The following is an 18517-nucleotide window of genomic DNA, read 5'->3' on the forward strand; positions in this document are numbered from 1 at the left end:
ACTTTTTATATATTACTTTAGTTAAGATTAATGTTTTGTAGCTACATTATGCAAAATCACTATACTGTACAATTACAGCTTAACAACTGGATTGATTTGACTGCCTGTATGCAAAGGTTGATGTTTGACTTTTTTACTGATCATCTTAGAGGTTAATTTTATTTTAAAATTTAGCAAAAAATGTTTTATATATATATATATCTTTTGTTGTGTTCAGAGCACATGTGGATTGGCAGACTCTGCTCACAGTGACGTCTCTCAGCAGTCCCTAGTTATAGTTACCAGTCTCGGGTTCAACACTCATGCACTATTCATTGGTGTATCACATCACTCCTGCCCAACTTCAGACTTGGACAAACCCAATTCTTTTCTGTACAACTTTACTTTGTGGCCTTATTCTTACTGCTGTGTAAACGCCTTAAATGTTGATGTAGTGTTGCCTCCATTTCAGAAGAAAAGGAAAAAAGAAGTTCAGGAGCTGTTTCCCTCGGAGGGAGCTACCTGTGGAGCTTCTTAGAAGGAAGGAGACAAGAACATAATTTTGTTGTATGGTATGTATAATCAAATTATAATCAAGTAATCAGTAATATCTTGCAGCCTTTTTGAAGAGTGACTTTTTGATGATTAATATTTGTTCTGTGAAGCTGTTGAGCTGAACTTTTTTTGTTTGGATACTACAGAAATATTTGGAACTTTGCATTCTAGGTGGATTTATTTTAATTGCAATTGCATGAGTGTTGTTTATACTGTGCAACATGCAGCTCATAAGGGTGCGTCATTATTTAGCTGAGCTCTTGGTTTCTAGCATTGTGATGTATGTTTAAAAGGTATGGTGCATAGTTTCATTGTGTTCTACTTTGTTTTCTGTTTTAAACTATTTCATACAACTCTGAAAGTGTAAAGTGGAAGCCCCGTACAAAGGGCTTTAGGTCATCTGTGTATACTTTTGAAAATTCCAATGCTGGAAACACACTACTTTATGTTAGAAAATGAAATGTGTCAGTTACACTTTGCTGATGGCAGATTAATTCATTTAAGTGTATTATTTTTCACAAGGCATGTGAAATGTATCCTGTTTAATTGTATTAAGGTCAGCAGATTTAAATAATTGAAAGCCCCTTTTGAAGGCTAAACCAGGGTGTGGTAGCCCACAGACACCCCTCTGAAAACGCACGCAGTACTTTACTTGTGTGTTTTCTAAGTCATATTTTTAGTTTTTTACAAATATGCATTAAATGTTCTTAATAATTTAGGCATTTTCCAGTTGCTGGTTTTTGTATCAGTTAGTTGTTGGCCTCCTTCTGTCTACAAGATGTTGGAGTAGAGTGTTATGGTTTAGTCTGTGGTGGTTTACAATCCAGTTTTTGAGAAACTTTTCAGACAGAAGAAGTGGAGCTCTGGCTGCAGAAAATATTGGTGACCTTTTTTTTTTAATGAATTGCAAGTAGTTGATAAAACAGACATTTAATTAATTGCATCAGCAAAATCTATATTGATATTTACTTTACAAAAGTGCAGACCTGTTCCCTGTGAAATGGTAAATCATTTTAAATTTCTTCCACAGAGCACACAAAGAACTGTTTGGCACCATGAAGCGCAGTAGGCACCGTGGAAACAAGGAGGAAAGAAACGGAGGTATCAGTAGCTAAAAAGCACGGAAATCCAGGCTGACATTTCAAACTCATGCTGGCTTACAGCCCATTTCAGCCCACCAGTGAACGTTATGTCAAACCAAAGCACTAAAATTTATTCTCATATTGAATCATACAAATTCAGTCCAACTTGATTTTCAGGCCCACAGTGGACTCAAGTAGCTCACAAGATGAATTTAAGAATACAATGTGCTAAGGTTTCCGTGTCACAGTTTTTAAGTGCTTTTATTTTAGTACACGCTGTCCTTACTGTGTGTCCTTCACATGATCTCCAGATGAGCCAGCTATTCTGGAGACAGAAAATCTAGATCGCCAGGGCACGTTCATGGGAGGAGGACCAGACCCTGACACCATTTCACTGGCCTCAGTCACAGCCGTCACCACCAATGTATCAAATAAGAGGCAAGCGTGGTTCTGTTGAGCATATGGCTGCCTTTTACATTGTTGTATTTCCATTTTTAATCATGTGCATCTGTCTGAAAATCACCTCACTTATTTCTGATGCCTCACTGTCTCATAGATCAAAGCCAGACATAAAGATGGAGCCCAGTTCTGGAAGACCAGTAGATTATCAAGTAAGAGAAACCCATCACTTTATGGACTCAGTTGTATGCTGAAGAATTACTGACCGGTCATTATACTGTATATTAATGTTATACTTGCACAGGTGTGGTTGATCTTGATTTTTAATCTTAGTCGTGGTACATTATCAATTAATCACTCAATCAGCCTATCAGTCAGTCGATCTGTTAGTCAGTCAGCCAGTCTATATTGCCTCATCATTTGATTCCAGGTCAGCGTGACAGTGATTGAGGCCAGACAGCTGGTGGGACTGAACATGGATCCAATGGTCTGCGTGGAGATTGGAGAAGATAAAAAGTACACCTCAATGAAGGAATCAACCAACTGCCCGTACTACAATGAAGTGAGTCAGTCATTACAACGTACTCTCTGTTTAAGGAAAAGCTGACTACATATCTAAATAGAGGCTTGATACTGTCAGCATCATCACACACTCTTTTCTCTTTTCCAGTATTTTGTCTTCGACTTCCATGTCCCTCCAGATGTTATGTTTGACAAAATCCTCAAGTTGTCTGTAAGTTGTTTAATTCATTCAAATTGGTAACGAAATTAAATTAAATTAAATTAAATTAAATTAAATTAAATTAAATTAAATTAAATTAAATTAAATTAAATTAAACAAATTAACAGAATTCCTTGTTTGCTACAACACACATGTACTTAATGTTCCCGTGTTTATTTCTCTGAATCCACCCTTAGGTAATCCACTCTAAAAATCTTCTGCGCAGTGGAACACTGGTTGGAACCTTTAAACTGGATGTTGGCACAATCTACTTCCAGCCAGGTAAAGGATCAACACAAAATCAGATCAGTCTTATTATTGCAAATCAATACCTATAATACAGATTTTTCAGTGTTTGGAGAATTTCTTTTCTTATTTTTTCTCTTGCAGAACATCAGTTTTACCACAAATGGGCTTTGTTGTCTGACCCTGACGACATCACAGCGGGTTGTAAAGGCTACGTTAAGTGTGATATTGCAGTTGTGGCCAAAGGAGACACTATTAAGACTCCACACAAGGCCAATGAGTCTGATGAAGATGATATAGAGGGGTAAATAAATTTTCATCATTCATGATTGAGCATAATTTGACTCTAATCCTGCATCTTTCTCAGCACCACAGAACACCTTGCAGTGTGTGTGTGTTAGTGCCTTTTTCTGTTTATCTAACTTCATCATTTCCCGTTTCTGTTTTAGCAATCTCTTATTACCAGAGGGGGTACCTGCAGAGCGACAGTGGGCTCGCTATTACCTGAAGATCTACAGAGCAGAGGGACTCCCAAGAATGAACACCAGCATCATGGCCAATGTCAAAAAGGCCTTCATAGGAGAAAATAAGGACCTGGTTGATCCTTATGTCCAAGTACAGTTTGCTGGGCAGAAGGTAAGCGACAGAAGATTCCAAAGATTCCTTGCCACTTGTTTTTGTAAGGTGGACATTTCCATTTTACTTTTACTCAGCAAGGAAAAAATATGAATTGATAGTACAATACAATTTTACCTGATTCAGGTATAAATCATGACTGTAATATGTGATTACAGGGGAAAACATCAGTTCAGAAGAGCTGCTACGAGCCCATCTGGAATGAGCAAATTGTTTTCACCGAGATGTTTCCACCATTGTGCAAACGCATGAAGATCCAGCTCCGTGACTCTGATAAAGTGAACGATGTAGCTCTAGGAACACACTTCCTGGACCTACGGAAGATTTCCAATGATGGGGACAAAGGTGATTTATCATTTGCTCTTTTAAAAAGTTCACAATAAGCGTGCAGTTTTTTACCCTCCAATCAAATCTGCTTATTGCTGTAAAAGGCATCTGGCAAGCAGGACCTTTCCATCCATAATGTGCAAATTATCAGATGCAAATTTTGTCCGTTCTATATTCCACAGGCTTCCTTCCCACGCTGGGACCTGCCTGGATTAACATGTACGGCTCCACTCGTACCTACACCCTGATGGACGAGTACCAGGAGTTAAATGAAGGACTTGGAGAGGGGGTGTCTTTCAGAGCCCGTCTGCTCATCAGCCTGGGTGTAGAGATCCTGGACCCCTCCTCCCCTGACACTACCAGCTCCACAGAGGTGCAGGTGGAGGGAGTACCCAACATCTCAGAGGTGGGTCCCTGCCTGGATGAGCAGCCATGCAGAGGAAGCCAATTGTTTCTCCAGCTGACGGGTCATTGTGCTGCAGTTGTGAATTATTAATGGTCTTTATTTAGCACACCTGGTGCATTATTAACATGCTGTTTGCAATAATGTGGCTTCTTTTTGTTGGTGGACAGTGTAAGTCACACAGAAAATTCAATTGAGCACAGTGGGACCACATCCACAGGTCCTCAGGGATTCAGTTCTGACTGTCCAACAGCTTGTATTACAGGATTTTCAGGGCCACTGCATCACTTTATAAAGTGGAACCACTCTCAAAATTGAATGTATTCAACTGTCTTGTTTGGGTTCTAAATTTTATTCAGTTGAGAAAAAAGAAAAATAGAGGAAGTGGGACACTGTTGACTCACGTTCAGATACTCACACTTGTTTATTTCACAGACCGCAACTGGGAAGGTTGAGGAGTTTTTCCTCTTTGGATCGTTCCTCGAGGCTACAATGATTGACAGAAAGATTGGTGATAAGCCCATCAACTTTGAGGTCACCATAGGTACTTTCCATTACCTACTCTTTAACAGATTTTTTTAATAACAGACAAATCTTGTTCTGATTAGTTTATTTTTATTTTTAGTCAACATCCTTAGATTTAAATTGGCAAAACTGAGTTCTAACATAATGGAAGTTCTTTGCGAACTGCGACACCTCGCGTCACTGTTAACATTGCTGTTTGCCAGGTTACTACGGAAACGAGATAGATGGAGTTGCCATGGCAAAAACAAAAGGGAAGAAGGGTGGGGGCAACGGTGATGAAGAGGAAACTGAACTGATTCACAACTCCAGCGATGAGGAGATGGACAGTGATGGCGACCTGACTTCAGTGGCAACTACACCTCCCATGAAGCCTGTCATCACTGATCGGTCAGGACAAAGATATCATTATCACAGAGGGACAGTGCAAATAGCAACAAACTACCTTAGAAATCAACATATATTATTTGAAAGAAATAAGTTTCCCAATAAGATGTTTCCCACATAATCATTGCTGGTTAAAAAAACAAAAACAAAACATGGATTGCAGTTACACTTGAAAAAAAAATTATAACTTTAATTCACAGAAACTACTTCCACCTGCCTTATTTTGAGAGGAAGCCATGTATCTACATCAAGAGTTTGTGGCAAGATCAGAGAAGGAGGATGTACAACGCCAATATTATAGACAACATCGCAGATAAACTGGCAAGTCTCACACAGTTATAAGTTGATGATTGTAGTTTTTTTAAAAAGTCAGTATGCAGTTTTATTTATTGGTCTTTTGGCCATTATGCAAACTCGCATCTTCCTCGTCTTCTATAGGAAGATGGACTAAATGATGTGCAAGAAATCATTAAGACAGAGAAGGCCTATCCTGAGCGCAGACTGAGGGGTGTTCTCGAGGAGCTCAGCCAAGGATGCAGGTATTACATCCTTACAAACATTAACCAAACACTGCAGTAACATGCTGTACTTATCATGCACTGGAATGGATTAATACAGATTTTCACACTCCTCCTCTCCTCCTCTTTCAGTCAGTTTCTTTCGCTGGCAAACAAGGACCAGAATCAGTCTGGTAGAACAAAGCTTGACAAGGAGAGACTGAAGCTGTGCTTGTCAGAAGTGGTACGTGAATAAAAAGAGGAGCAATGCTGTTCTTCTACTTGCTGATTTTAAATGTTTGTACTGTCTTGATAAATACTGGACTGTTTCTGGCTTTAGGAAGCCATCGGCCAGCAAGCTAAGGCCATGAGGTCACAGGTGAAGAAGAGCACAGTGAGAGATAAAATCAAGCTGGTTCAGAACTTCCTGACAAAGCTGCGCTTCCTGGCTGATGAAGTAAGATCTGCAATATTATGTTTGCCTTGCACATGCTTGTTCCACTATGGGTGAACTTGTGTTTTATGTGAACTTTCTTCCTCCCGCAGCCTCAACACAGCGTTCCTGATATTTTCATATGGATGATAAGTAACGGGAAGCGCATTGCTTATGCACGTGTCCCCTCCAAAGACATCCTTTATTCCAGTATAGATGAGGAGAGGGGAAAGGAGTGTGGCAAAGTCAAGACAATCTTTCTCAGGGTGAGTTTACACTCAACATTGTAAAATAATATAATAATCAGAAATAGGGCTGAACGATTTCTCATTTTCTGATCGAAATTGCTTGACTGACCCAGGATCTGCTGTGTCAACTATTTTACACATACATGCCGTTTCCCTACCTGCCGAGCTCACCAATCAGAAGCGGCATGCTGCTCATGCACAGGTCAGGCTAACGCAATCAGTATAACCTGCTCCACCTGCTGCTTCGTTTGTGAAATGGATTCAGCTGGAGCAGAAGTTACGGGATTTAATCACCAATAAAAACAGCACGTCGACCATTTGGGAGCATTTTCTGTCATGTTTGTAAATGTTACTGTACATTGTGAATATTGCACTGAAGCTTGATTTGAAGAATCAAATCGAAATCGCAATATTTGCTAGAAAATTCTTTTTCTGGAATCGTTCAGCCCTAATCAGAAAGTAGATAATATAATCTGATATGTACTTTGAATTATTAATCAAACTCCTTTCTTCATCTGTAACAAAGATGTTTTTTTTCATAATAAAACATGATTTTAATACTATAGATCCCTGGAAAGAAAGGTTTTGGTCCTGCTGGCTGGACCGTGCAGTCCAAGATAGAGATTTATCTGTGGCTGGGTCTGAATAGGCAGCGCAAAGACTACCTGAGTGGCCTCCCCAATGGATTTGAGGAAAATAAGTTGTCCAGAGGACCTGGCTTGCCATCCTCGCCTCCCATCAGCCTCACCTACATGAGTAAGAACCAATTTAATATTCTCCTTCATGTTAACCTATTTACATAAATACCTCGCCCATCATGTTTGAGAACTTAATAGTGGAAATAATACCAACAACGTTTCTGCAAATGTCTTTGAATGCACATCACACATTATGTGGGATTTATTAATATCTGTATCTGTCCACAGTGAAACAAATCTTCCAGCTGAGGGTCCACATGTACCAAGCTCGCAGCCTGTTTGCTGCTGACAGCACAGGCCTGTCTGATCCTTTTGCCAGAGTCTTCTTCTCAACACAAAGTCAAGTCACAGAGGTAATCAAACTCAAAGTCACCTGTCAGCCTAAAATATAATTTATTGTATAGCAGATTCTCTACCATCTTAAATATTTTGTGTTCTTGCCAGGTGTTGGCTGAGACTCTGTGCCCCACATGGGACCAGCTGCTGGTCTTTGAGAATGTGGAGTTGTTCGGAGAGGCCAGTGAACTGAGAGACGACCCTCCTATTATCGTCATTGAACTCTATGACCAAGACACAGTGGTAAGGGTTGTTTTGAAATAGTTTCCATTTCAATTAATGTGAGCAAGGTGTCTGTCTTCACACAGCTTGAATTTCCAGATAGTAACAGTCTTATCATGCTCGTCCATCTTTATCACCTAATAATTTAACAGTCTGCCTGCCTGTCAGTTGAAATGTAAGACTAAACTTACTGTCACTGAAATACTAGTGAGTCTGAATCCATTGTGTCATATGCTCTTAATATTGTGTTAATATTATACCACTTTGGTTTGTCTGATATGACTTAGAAATTAAGACTGCTTTTGCTGACTGACAATTTTATATTTGCTCCTGTCAATAACACCATTGTTTTGGATGACCCTCTGGATAAGTAGAGTGTGGATTCTGATGGCTTGTTGCACTGTAGAGGCACTGTAATGTGTGTAGAGTAAATAGCATTAAAAGGCATGCAAGAGGAATAAGATATATATCAATGGACTTGATGCTAATTTACAACGGTCCATGAGGATGATGGACTTATACCTGTTGCATTCCTTTAAGTGAAATTTTGTGCTTTTGTTGTATGTGGCCAACAGAGAATTTGAACTCCTTATAACCACTAACTGCAAGAGAGATTGAATGGTATAGTTTCAGAAACATTCTGTAATCGTTCACTGAGCTTAAAATATGTCTGTTTTGCAGTTCACTGGTTATTTTAGGGCTCTTGCTTTTGTTTAATATTTTCTTTTGGGCTCTTTTTATCTTCAGTGCTTTTTTTTTTTTTTTTTTATCTATAGTCTGTCTTGAAACATGTGCATCTCAAGCCATGTTTCTTCCTGCTGATAGGACAAAATCAAATAATTTATGACTACACCATGGATGACCTTGTTTAATAACTTTTTTTTTTTTTTTTAAATAAAGCCATTGTAATGTAAACACTAATGGATTGGGTACAATAGAGCAAAAATACCTCCCCCCCCAAATATTCAAACCTGATTTCACATTTCATGGTGTGGACATTTAATTTTTTTATCTGTCTGTCTGTCTGCTTCCAGGGTAAAGCTGACTTCATGGGCAGAACCTTTGCTAAGCCTGTGGTCAAGATGGCAGATGAGCACTATGGTCCCCCACGCTTCCCTCCACAGCTGGAGTACTATCAGATCTACCGTGGGAACTGCACTGCTGGAGAAATGCTGGCAGCCTTTGAACTGCTGCAGGCAAGTCTATGAAATGCAGATAGCTGTGAGTTTACGTAACTGCAGTTGTCATTCACATCGTATTAAAAGTAGAAGTGTCATTATGCTCTCTTGTGTCGTCTCTTAGATTGGCCCCAATGGCAAAGCTGACCTGCCTCCCATAGACGGTCCCACAGATATGGACCGTGGTCCAATCCTGCCTGTACCACTGGGGATCAGACCAGTGCTCAGCAAGTACAGGATTGAGGTAAAACTTCATTTAACATGGAAACAGGAAAGTGATCCTAGTGACTAATTACTCAGTGATAACATTCACTGACCAAAAATGACCATGTAGAAAATTTAAATTCAGTCTTAAATCAAACACCAACAAAATTATTGTTCACCAATATGAATATTAGTGAACTTTCCTATCTTTCAGGTTTTGTTCTGGGGCTTGAGAGACCTGAAGAGGGTGAATCTGGCCCAGGTGGATCGGCCTCGTGTGGACATTGAATGTGCTGGGAAGGGAGTACAGTCTGCCATCATCCCCAACTACAAGAAAAACCCCAACTTCAGCACCCTCGTCAAGTGGTTTGAAGTGGTATGTTATCAATTCAATGACTTGTTTCTTATTAAAGTTTGCTCCATCACCTTGTATTTACATTTCACACAAATAAGAAGCACTGAGTAATACACTCAATTTGTCGGTGCTGACCACTTCATGTGATCTTGTACTTGTTAGCCCGTCTAATTCTGGATTTTGTTTGTTGTAGGATTTGCCTGAGAATGAGTTGCTTCACCCGCCGCTGAACATCCGAGTGGTGGACTGCAGGGCTTTTGGTCGCTACACTCTGGTTGGCTCGATTGCTGTCACCAGCCTGAGGAAGTTCATCTATAGGCCGTCAGACAAGCAGGCCAACAACTGGTCCACAACAGGTAGAAACTAAAACCTGGGGTCTTTGTTTTTGTTTTTGTTTTTGTTTTGTTTTTTTCAACATTGGCACATCAAATGATGTAGACACAGTATGTGTTTGTCCTTACAATTAAATAGTTCCTGTGAAAGACAGTGTGTGATAATATAAATAAACAATATCATGTTGTCAAGGTTTAACTTTGACAAATGGAGTGACTCCTGTCACCTGTTTCTCTCTCAGAGGAAATTATTGTGGTCAGCATGGAACCTGAGCCTACTTTTAAGAAGATGGACACTGTGGTCAAACTAGACTCTGTAAGTTTTTCTTGTTTTTTTTTTTTAATTTTATGTAACCTTTATTTATAGAATTAGACCCAGTTTGCACACTAGCAGCCTAATAAATACAGAGTAAAGAAAAAAATTTGATAATGATTGCAGTATTTTGTAATTGTACAGAGAAATATAGTCCCATGATTTTACATCATGCAATCTGGTTTTCTGTCTAGTGCTCTGATGCTGTGGTCAAAGTGGAGGTAAGCAAGGCGCTGTGGCCTCTTTACATTTTATAAATCAAAATTGAAAGATTTCATGTTGTTTCAAGAAATCCTGAAGTTTCGTTGACAAGATGTGTGACGCTTCATGTACAAACAGGATGATGATAAGGATGAAAAGGGGAAAAAGAAGAAGAGGAAGAAGGGTGATGAGCCTGAAGAAGAGGAACTTGACGAGAGCATGTTGGACTGGTGGTCCAAATATTTTGCCTCCATTGAAACTTTGACAGAGGTGAAAAACAGGATGTTAGCGCAGCAGTTTTGATTTGGCACAGTCAGCCACTTTTTGTTCAATTTTATTTGGATTTCAATGAATACAGTTGAGACTCTGGTCTTACAGGCACTCAGGGCTCAAGAAGCAGCTCTCTCAGATTCAGAGGAAAAAGATGACATGGACATTGCAGATGGTGGAGGTAAAACCAGATGACCTTAAATAAAAATGGCTTATGGTTTTTGTAATTAGCATTCAAGTTTTATACTATGATTTATGCTTTCACGTGCCCCCGTGTCAGCCCTGTGCCATGTAATATCTTTAGGTTGTCCTTAAAATTTGTTTTTATCTGTTCAAGCACAAAATCAGTGATGTTTAAAGTGTCCAAGTATTTTGCTGAACTTCAAAGTCTGAGCTCAAAGTTTAGTATCGAATAGACTAGACTAACACAGAACTACAGAATTGCTTGTGCCTTTGTAACATACATTTAACTTGACTTTTCAAATTAAGTACGTGCATGTTTGTCTTTCATGAGCTCACTAACTCATTCTGTCGTTTTCTTCTACAGTGCAGTAGTGAACCTCGTAGCCCAAGAATGCCTCCATGTAGATGCTGACATGAATCGAAATTTCTATGCGTGGGACAACCACATTTTCTCTCATATTAGCCCATTTGCATGCCATGAAAGTTGTCAATGACAAATTGCAGTGAATCAAAAAAAAAATGCACAGAGTGCAGTTTGATGACATGATGGACATTTATCATGGTGATATAATAACATTTTTAATCATGTTTGATTCTGTGCTGTGCTACCACACAGAATCAGCTATTTGTAATACGAGAAAATATACTTGCAAATGTAGTATACACTGGATTGTATGGTGCTGGTTACTATACATATAGACATATGACCTTGACGACAAGAACCAGTCAAGTTGTGAGCTTGTCTTTAATGAGCTTTTCAGAGTCAGCACAGCTGCCTGCCAGGAGGATCCTGTCACAGTATCCCCACTGAACTGTATACTGCCAGAGTATACAGTTCAATGGCCTGCTTGCTGCATACAATAACAGCTGGTTTTTGGCAACTTTCATGTGGAATTCATGTCTCGAGTGCTCTGCTTCTTCACCCCCCCCCACCCCCCCCCTTCACTCCATCCTCACCACTAACCTGTACTCAGATATAAAACCTGATGACTCTCCTGTGAAAGGCACTAAGAGAGGAAAAGGAAAGAAGGAAAAGAGGAAGCCGGCAGTTGATCCATTTGAGAAGAAAAAGCCGAAGTTGGATGAGCTGAAGGTACTGAAATGGATTCAGCACATACTGTACTGCTGACAGAAATTTCAGTTCAAGCTAGAAGAGAATAAAGGCTGTTGCTTACACATGACAAGATGTGACAACTTTATGTTTTATATATATTATTTCTTTTTTTTTTTTTTTTTTTTTTTTTTTTTTTTTAAATTTCCCTTTACAAAAGGTGTATCCAAAGGAACTGGAGAGTGAATTTGACAGCTTTGAGGACTGGCTCCACAGTTTTAACCTGTTCAGGGGAAAAGGCGGCGACGATGACGACCAAAACGTGACAGACGAGGACAGGATTGTTGGGAAATTCAAAGTAAGAACAGAATGTTTAGAGTAGAACACACTATTTAGGATTAAGTTATTTTTTCCTCAGTTCCATCAGTTCTCTGTATTTGCCATGTCTTAAAAAAGAAGCGCATCATAGATTAGTGGTTGTTTAGCTGACATAAGACGGGTGCAGACAGTATGCAGTGCTTTACTTGTTATGCAACTTTTTTTAGATAACACGTGTTTTCCAACATTTTTTCAAGTATAACTGTTCATTTGTTTCACCGTGTCCTTTTAGGGCTCACTGTGCATGTACAAAGTGTCAGATGATATGCCCAGAGACATGAGCTACGACTCCAACATGGGAATGTTTCAGAACATTCCTAACAACGATCCCATCAACATCCTTGTCCGCATCTATGTCATCAGGGTAAGCTGTGTGTTCTGAACTTCACTGCATTTCAGTGTGAATACCAGTGCAAATATACCTGGAAGAGATCAGATTCTACAGAAAGGAATGTTTTTATTTTATTTATTTTGTCAGGCGACTGATCTGCATCCAGCTGACATTAATGGGAAGGCTGACCCATACATCGCAATCAAACTGGGAAAGACAGAGATCAAAGACAAAGAGAACTACATCTCTAAACAGCTGAACCCTTTGTTTGGCAAGTAAGTAGACAGGCTGTATTTCTGTTTAGTGAGAAAAATAATTTGTATGACTTTACAAAGTTATTCTCAGTTACAGATAAATTCTATTTATACATGAAAACCCAACAAATGCTGCATTTCTTATTCTTTCAGATCCTTTGACGTGGAGGCCACATTTCCCATGGATTCCACACTCACAGTGTCCATTTATGACTGGGACCTGGTGGGAACCGATGACCTGATTGGAGAAACCAAAATTGACCTTGAGAACCGTTTCTACACCAAACACAGAGCCACATGTGGGATCTCATGTAACTATGCCATGTAAGAGTCAGAGGCTGGCCTCCCTGTGGCAGGGTGTGGAAAAATAGTGGTAAATTACTTGACGCAGGATAATGCAAGACATTAACTTTCAACTTTATGTGGCTGTATGTGTCTAAATGGTAATCCCCACAAAGGTGTTAAACATGATTTTTGTTTTGGGTGTTTTACAAAAGGTTTGGAAAAAATTCCACTATATACCGCAGAGTCATACTTTCATTGAGTGCATTATTTCTCATGTAACTCTTAGCTACTTCCGTTCTTTTCTGTAGCCATGGTTACAATGTTTGGAGGGACCCCCTGAAACCCACACATATCCTGGCTAAGCTGTGCAAGGACGGAAAACTGGATGGGCCTCACTATGGCCCTGGTGGAAGAGTGAAGGTGGAGAACCGTGTCTTCATGGCACCGACTGAGATCGAGGATGAGAACGGTATCTGTTAATTTTACTCAGTCTTTGGTTTCTCTCAATTAAGCTGATTACCTGCATGGGGAGTGTGTGTGATCGGCTGCCTGTAATATTGGTAATACAAAATGTACTTGTTTTAAATTGGTAAAGTGTGATTTCAGTAGCACTTTAAGATAGTATTTAAATCATGGATTATGTTTTTGTCAGGTTTGAAGAAGCAGACCGATGAACATCTGGCTCTGACCGTGTTGAAGCACTGGGAGGAAATCCCTCGAGTTGGATGCAAACTCGTCCCAGAACACGTGGAAACACGACCGCTGCTTCACCCTGACAAACCAGGAATTGAACAAGTATGTCCATAAATCCACATTCTCTCTACCATCACCTGCTACATGTTTTAAACAGACATGTTTACAATCTGTACAAAAAAAGTTCTATATATATTTATTTAGCCTGACAGTTTCCTTGTATTCAACTGTGATTAGGGAAGAATCGAGATGTGGGTGGATATGTTCCCGAAGGACATGACAGCCCCGGGCCCTGCACTGGACATTTCACCAAGGAAACCAAAATCGTATGTCCTGTTTTCTGAACTGGGTCAAGGAGTTTGCAGTGTTCATATACACTACATAAATGTGTCATTAGATTGTCATTAGTAATTGCAATATTGATCAGTGTGTCATTATATTCTGTGTCTTGTCATTTCTACCTGCCTCCAGGTTTGAACTGAGGGTGATCGTCTGGAACACAGATGAAGTTGTTCTTGAGGATGATGATATCTTTACTGGCGAGAAATCAAGTGATATATTTGTGCGAGGGTAATTATGGGCTTCATAAGTTGTTGTTTTTGTGGTTTCTTTTTTTTCTTAGTAGCTCCTTTCTCACTACCTTTACTTTTTTAAGTGCACAACTGGACCAAGACCACTTCATGATCCACAGATTTTTTTTTTAATTTCTAGTTCTGATGGAAATTAATACTTAATTTGTTGAGATTTTGAGTTTACCCCACATCATCCCCTGTAACAGTTGGTTGAAAGGGCAGCAGGAGGACAAGCAGGACACTGACGTCCACTACCACTCCATCACTGGGGAGGGCAACTTCAACTGGCGCTTCATCTACCCCTTCGACTACCTCATGGCCGAAGAGAAGATTGTCATCTCAAAAAAAGCGTCCATGTTTGCCTGGGATGAGACTGAGTACAAGATTCCAGCTCGTCTCAATCTGCAAGTGTGGGATGCTGACCATTTCTCTGCAGATGACTTCTTAGGTACAGCGGAAGATCATTTATAATAACCTATAGGGTTACCTATGGGGTAACTTGAGAGCTTTGTTGAGCAAATGCCATTTTTGCAAACTGGATTTTGTAACAACAAATTGAATAAGCTTGTTGGTATATTTTCCAATGCAACTCATCAGACCTTCTTTTTTGTTTATTAAATACTTTTTGTTTATTCCACCCTGCCGACTGACCTTTCTTGCATTTAATTAAGTTAAATAATATCTCTTTTTAGGTGCAATTGAGCTGGATCTGAACCGTTTCCCACGTGGTGCAAAGACTGCCAAGCAGTGCACCATTGAGATGGTGACAAATGAAGCAGAGATGCCCATGGTCTCCATCTTCAAACAGAAGAGGATCAAAGGCTGGTGGCCTTTTGTGGCCAGAAATGAAGAGGACGAGTTTGAACTGACAGTAAGTCAAACTAAAGAACCGCGGTATTAACTAAAATAAGACTAAGCCTACAGCTATGCTGGTGGCTCTTTAAGGCTATACACAAGGGCACTATAGCTAACACTGGCATGTCAATATGCTCACAGTGAAGAAACATATAATGCTAACTTGCGGATGTTTAGCAGGTGTAATGTTTACAATGGTCTATGATGGCTAAGACTTTATTTTTTTTTATTTTTCAGGGAAAAGTGGAAGCAGAGCTGCACCTTCTGACTGGAGAGGAAGCTGAGAAAAGCCCAGCTGGTGACGGACGCAACGAGCCAGACCCACTGGAGAAACCCAAGTATGAAGGATGTTTTCCCATCACCCCACTGTCTGAATTTTTTTTCTTGTACATTGCACACAATTCTTTTGATCTATTTTTCTCAGCTACATTGCCCAGTTCATTCCTTGGCTTCTACTTTTTCCCCATCCTACATACACAGAGAAGCACAAATACTGAGGTTTATGTGACACACACACACACTTAGTTATAATGGCATAAAATCCGGCTTGATTCCGTGCAAAAACAGCAACAAAATAAATATGATAAATAAAACTTTATAAATGAAATAATAAATATATCATAAACATAAAACGTGAAATCTTAAAAATCTTAAATGTACATAAAAAAGCATAAAGAAAAACTGACAAAAATAATAGGTGAAATCAATTTCATGAAATGAAGAGACATTTATTTGGGTTTACTTCAACCAACTTCTGGACTTTTGCCTAGGATCTTCTTTCTTTACACGGTAAGTTGCTGTTTCTTCTTATCTTTTGCGTATATATCTGCTTAGAATCGTCTTTACGTTCCCAAGTCATACTGTAAATTGTTTCTCTGCCATTCCTTCTGCTTTATCTGTGTTTCAGTAATGTCAGCTACATTTACGTTTAAATTTGACTCTTGAAAAAGAGTAGAACTCTAAAGGTCCATAATGGTGCTTGCAGTCTGTATTACTGAACACGTGTGTTTCTGTTCTTCCAGCCGTCCAGACACCAGCCTTCTGTGGTTCCTCACTCCCTTCAAAGCCATAAAACACTTGGTCTGCAACCAGTACAAGTGGCTGGCCATCAAGATTGTCACTGCCCTCCTGCTGCTGGCCATGCTGGCTCTTTTCCTCTACAGCATGCCTGGTTACATGGTCAAGAAAATGCTGGGAGCTTGAGATGTTACTCAGACACCTCTGCAGAAGGTTCCAGCAGTTTCACTAACCAGATGGCTTCTAACTCTCTCTCTCTTCGCTGCCTATTTTCTGTCTACGGTTTCCCTTCAATCCCAGCTTTTTAAAAACTAAATAGAATCAGTATTATAATACTATATAGCAACAAGCATATAATGTTTTGAAAATCAACCATGCATTTTCAACTCACCAGTGTAGTGTAGTGTAGTGTAGTGTAGTGTAGTGTTAAAGTGGTACCTAAGATTCAATGCAGCCTAGTCAATCCAAGGCAAAATCTACAGATAAAGGTGTTTATCTGAAGTTGAATATTTGAAGTACATCTTCTATTTTTAGTCATAATATCCACATAAGGCTGGACTGCAGAGACATGCTCTTCAGTGAAGAGTAGGTCATAGCAAGTATGTACATGCTGCTGAAGAGTATTTGTTTGTTCCAAAATCACAATATGCCGTAATTTGAAAAGTTAGTGATGAGGAGCAGCTGAAAGATGCATATTCGGGTTAATGAAGTGTGTCTAACTTGATCTAGAGATAATAAAGGTAAGAACGCTGCAGCAGAAGCTTGGAACCAGATCTCCATGAAACTGACTGATCTAACCATCCCTGTAGTAATGCTGGCTGTGTATGAAATTAAATACAGTTTTGCATTGGGGTGTTTTGGATTCCTTATTTTTGTATTATTTTGGTCAGTGTTCTGACCAAGTTTGTTTATGTTTTTTTTTTTCAGTAGCATGCACAGCTTAACTTATGACTTGAATAATGTTACAAAAAACAAAATATTTATTTCACTAATTATTCTACTAGTCCTTAGCTTGTACTGTATATTCCTCTGTAAACTGTATGAGTTATAGGCAGTGTTGAGTTGGAAAACGTGACCTTTTCACTTCTGACACCACCACAATTGATACAGTGTGGAATTACAGGGCTTCAGCACTTGCCTCTATCTTTTATATGTGTCGTCTTCATCCGGTTTCCACACCAACAAGAATATAGTGTGTGAATATGGTGTGGAGGTAAGCAGGTCTAACCACAGGTTGTATCAGTATGTGGGCACCTCCTCTTTTTATGTTATGTTTGCAAGCAATGAATTCATTATTTTGGATTGTTGACTGGCTTTGGCTTCTTTAACATCTGTTTACGTCCCTTCTGCTCCACCAGCCGTCCAGATGTTGCCCTCCTCTGGTTCCTCATCCCTCTCAAAGCTGCGAAACACCTGGTGTGTGACCAGTACAGGTGGCTGACCATCAAGATTGTCACTGCTCTCCTGCTGCTGGCCATCTTGGCTCTTTTCCTATACAACATGCCTGGTTACATGGTGAAGAAGATGTTGGGAGCCTGAGTTAAAACCAGCAGATGATACATTTTCCTAAGGGTGTGCAGTCAGTAATCATTTGTATTGTTTTTGAATGTTTTTGCAATTTACCATTGACGCATTATTAAAAGAGCACTATTACAATAGCAGTGCTATTAATACATATTAAGTGCATTCAACACTGCTTATTAATATAGTCTAATATGTACAAATCTCAACATGTAGCTTCTGTTGGTGTGATAACTATGCAGTTTTTCTTGTTTTTTGAAATGTGGTTGTCTTTATTCCCATTAAATCCATTCAGTGTCTGTTGTTCACCTATGAAAATTGATGAAGCATCAATTGGATATTAGAAATTTTATTGATAAAATAGTGAGGACTTAGGACATAGTTGGCTGGTGTTCACATTTTCTTGTTTGAGCATTGTTTTGTCATGTTGTCCTGTTTATGTGTCTATGTATGATATTTTAAGTTTATGAATAAATTGAACCTTTCAGTTCTCGGCTAGTCTTGTCATCTGTGTATACGTACCCCTGACAGTGTGATATATATTAGGACACTGAAAGGACAGTACATACCTTCTTGTTTTAGAAGTAAAATTACTTTTTTAAAATGTAGTGTCCTTATTGTAATATGAAAATACCCAACTAGCAACTGAAAGTGCTGACACTTTCTTGACATTCCTGGTATGTTAAAAAGGCTTAAAGCAAACTTTTTGGAATTCAAAGGTATAATATAGGACTCTTAGGTGTTTTTTGCCCTCCCAAAAAATAGCAGGGTTCACTATTTTATCAAGAATGTATTGAAAGCCAATGTTAACAAAAACTACTCAACTACTAGAA

The 18517-nt window shown here is 39.3% G+C and overlaps 1 protein-coding gene across 1 annotated transcript; it reads left to right on the top strand.

Annotated features, from left to right (window-relative positions):
- The first annotated feature begins 1589 nt into the window (after positions 1–1589).
- On the top strand, positions 1590–18068 carry LOC121196981 (otoferlin-like). The gene is made up of 42 exons (XM_041060260.1): positions 1590–1635; positions 1928–2054; positions 2173–2227; positions 2446–2577; positions 2686–2748; positions 2934–3018; positions 3127–3286; positions 3432–3618; positions 3777–3963; positions 4128–4351; positions 4784–4892; positions 5077–5260; positions 5458–5578; positions 5696–5796; positions 5908–5998; positions 6095–6211; positions 6301–6453; positions 7002–7191; positions 7362–7486; positions 7578–7712; positions 8726–8887; positions 8994–9113; positions 9288–9449; positions 9622–9784; positions 10003–10076; positions 10268–10294; positions 10413–10544; positions 10653–10725; positions 11702–11820; positions 11999–12136; positions 12389–12520; positions 12635–12762; positions 12895–13065; positions 13335–13495; positions 13679–13821; positions 13957–14045; positions 14191–14289; positions 14498–14739; positions 14984–15162; positions 15384–15484; positions 16169–16376; positions 17522–18068. The coding sequence occupies exons 1-41, from the start codon at positions 1590–1592 to the stop codon at positions 16347–16349; spliced, it is 5388 nt and encodes a 1795-aa protein (XP_040916194.1). The 3' UTR covers positions 16350–16376; positions 17522–18068.
- The last annotated feature ends 449 nt before the right edge of the window (positions 18069–18517 follow it).

The sequence above is a fragment of the Toxotes jaculatrix genome, chromosome 17 (genome assembly GCF_017976425.1).
Source record: "Toxotes jaculatrix isolate fToxJac2 chromosome 17, fToxJac2.pri, whole genome shotgun sequence".
NCBI classification, from domain to species: Eukaryota; Metazoa; Chordata; class Actinopteri; family Toxotidae; genus Toxotes; species Toxotes jaculatrix.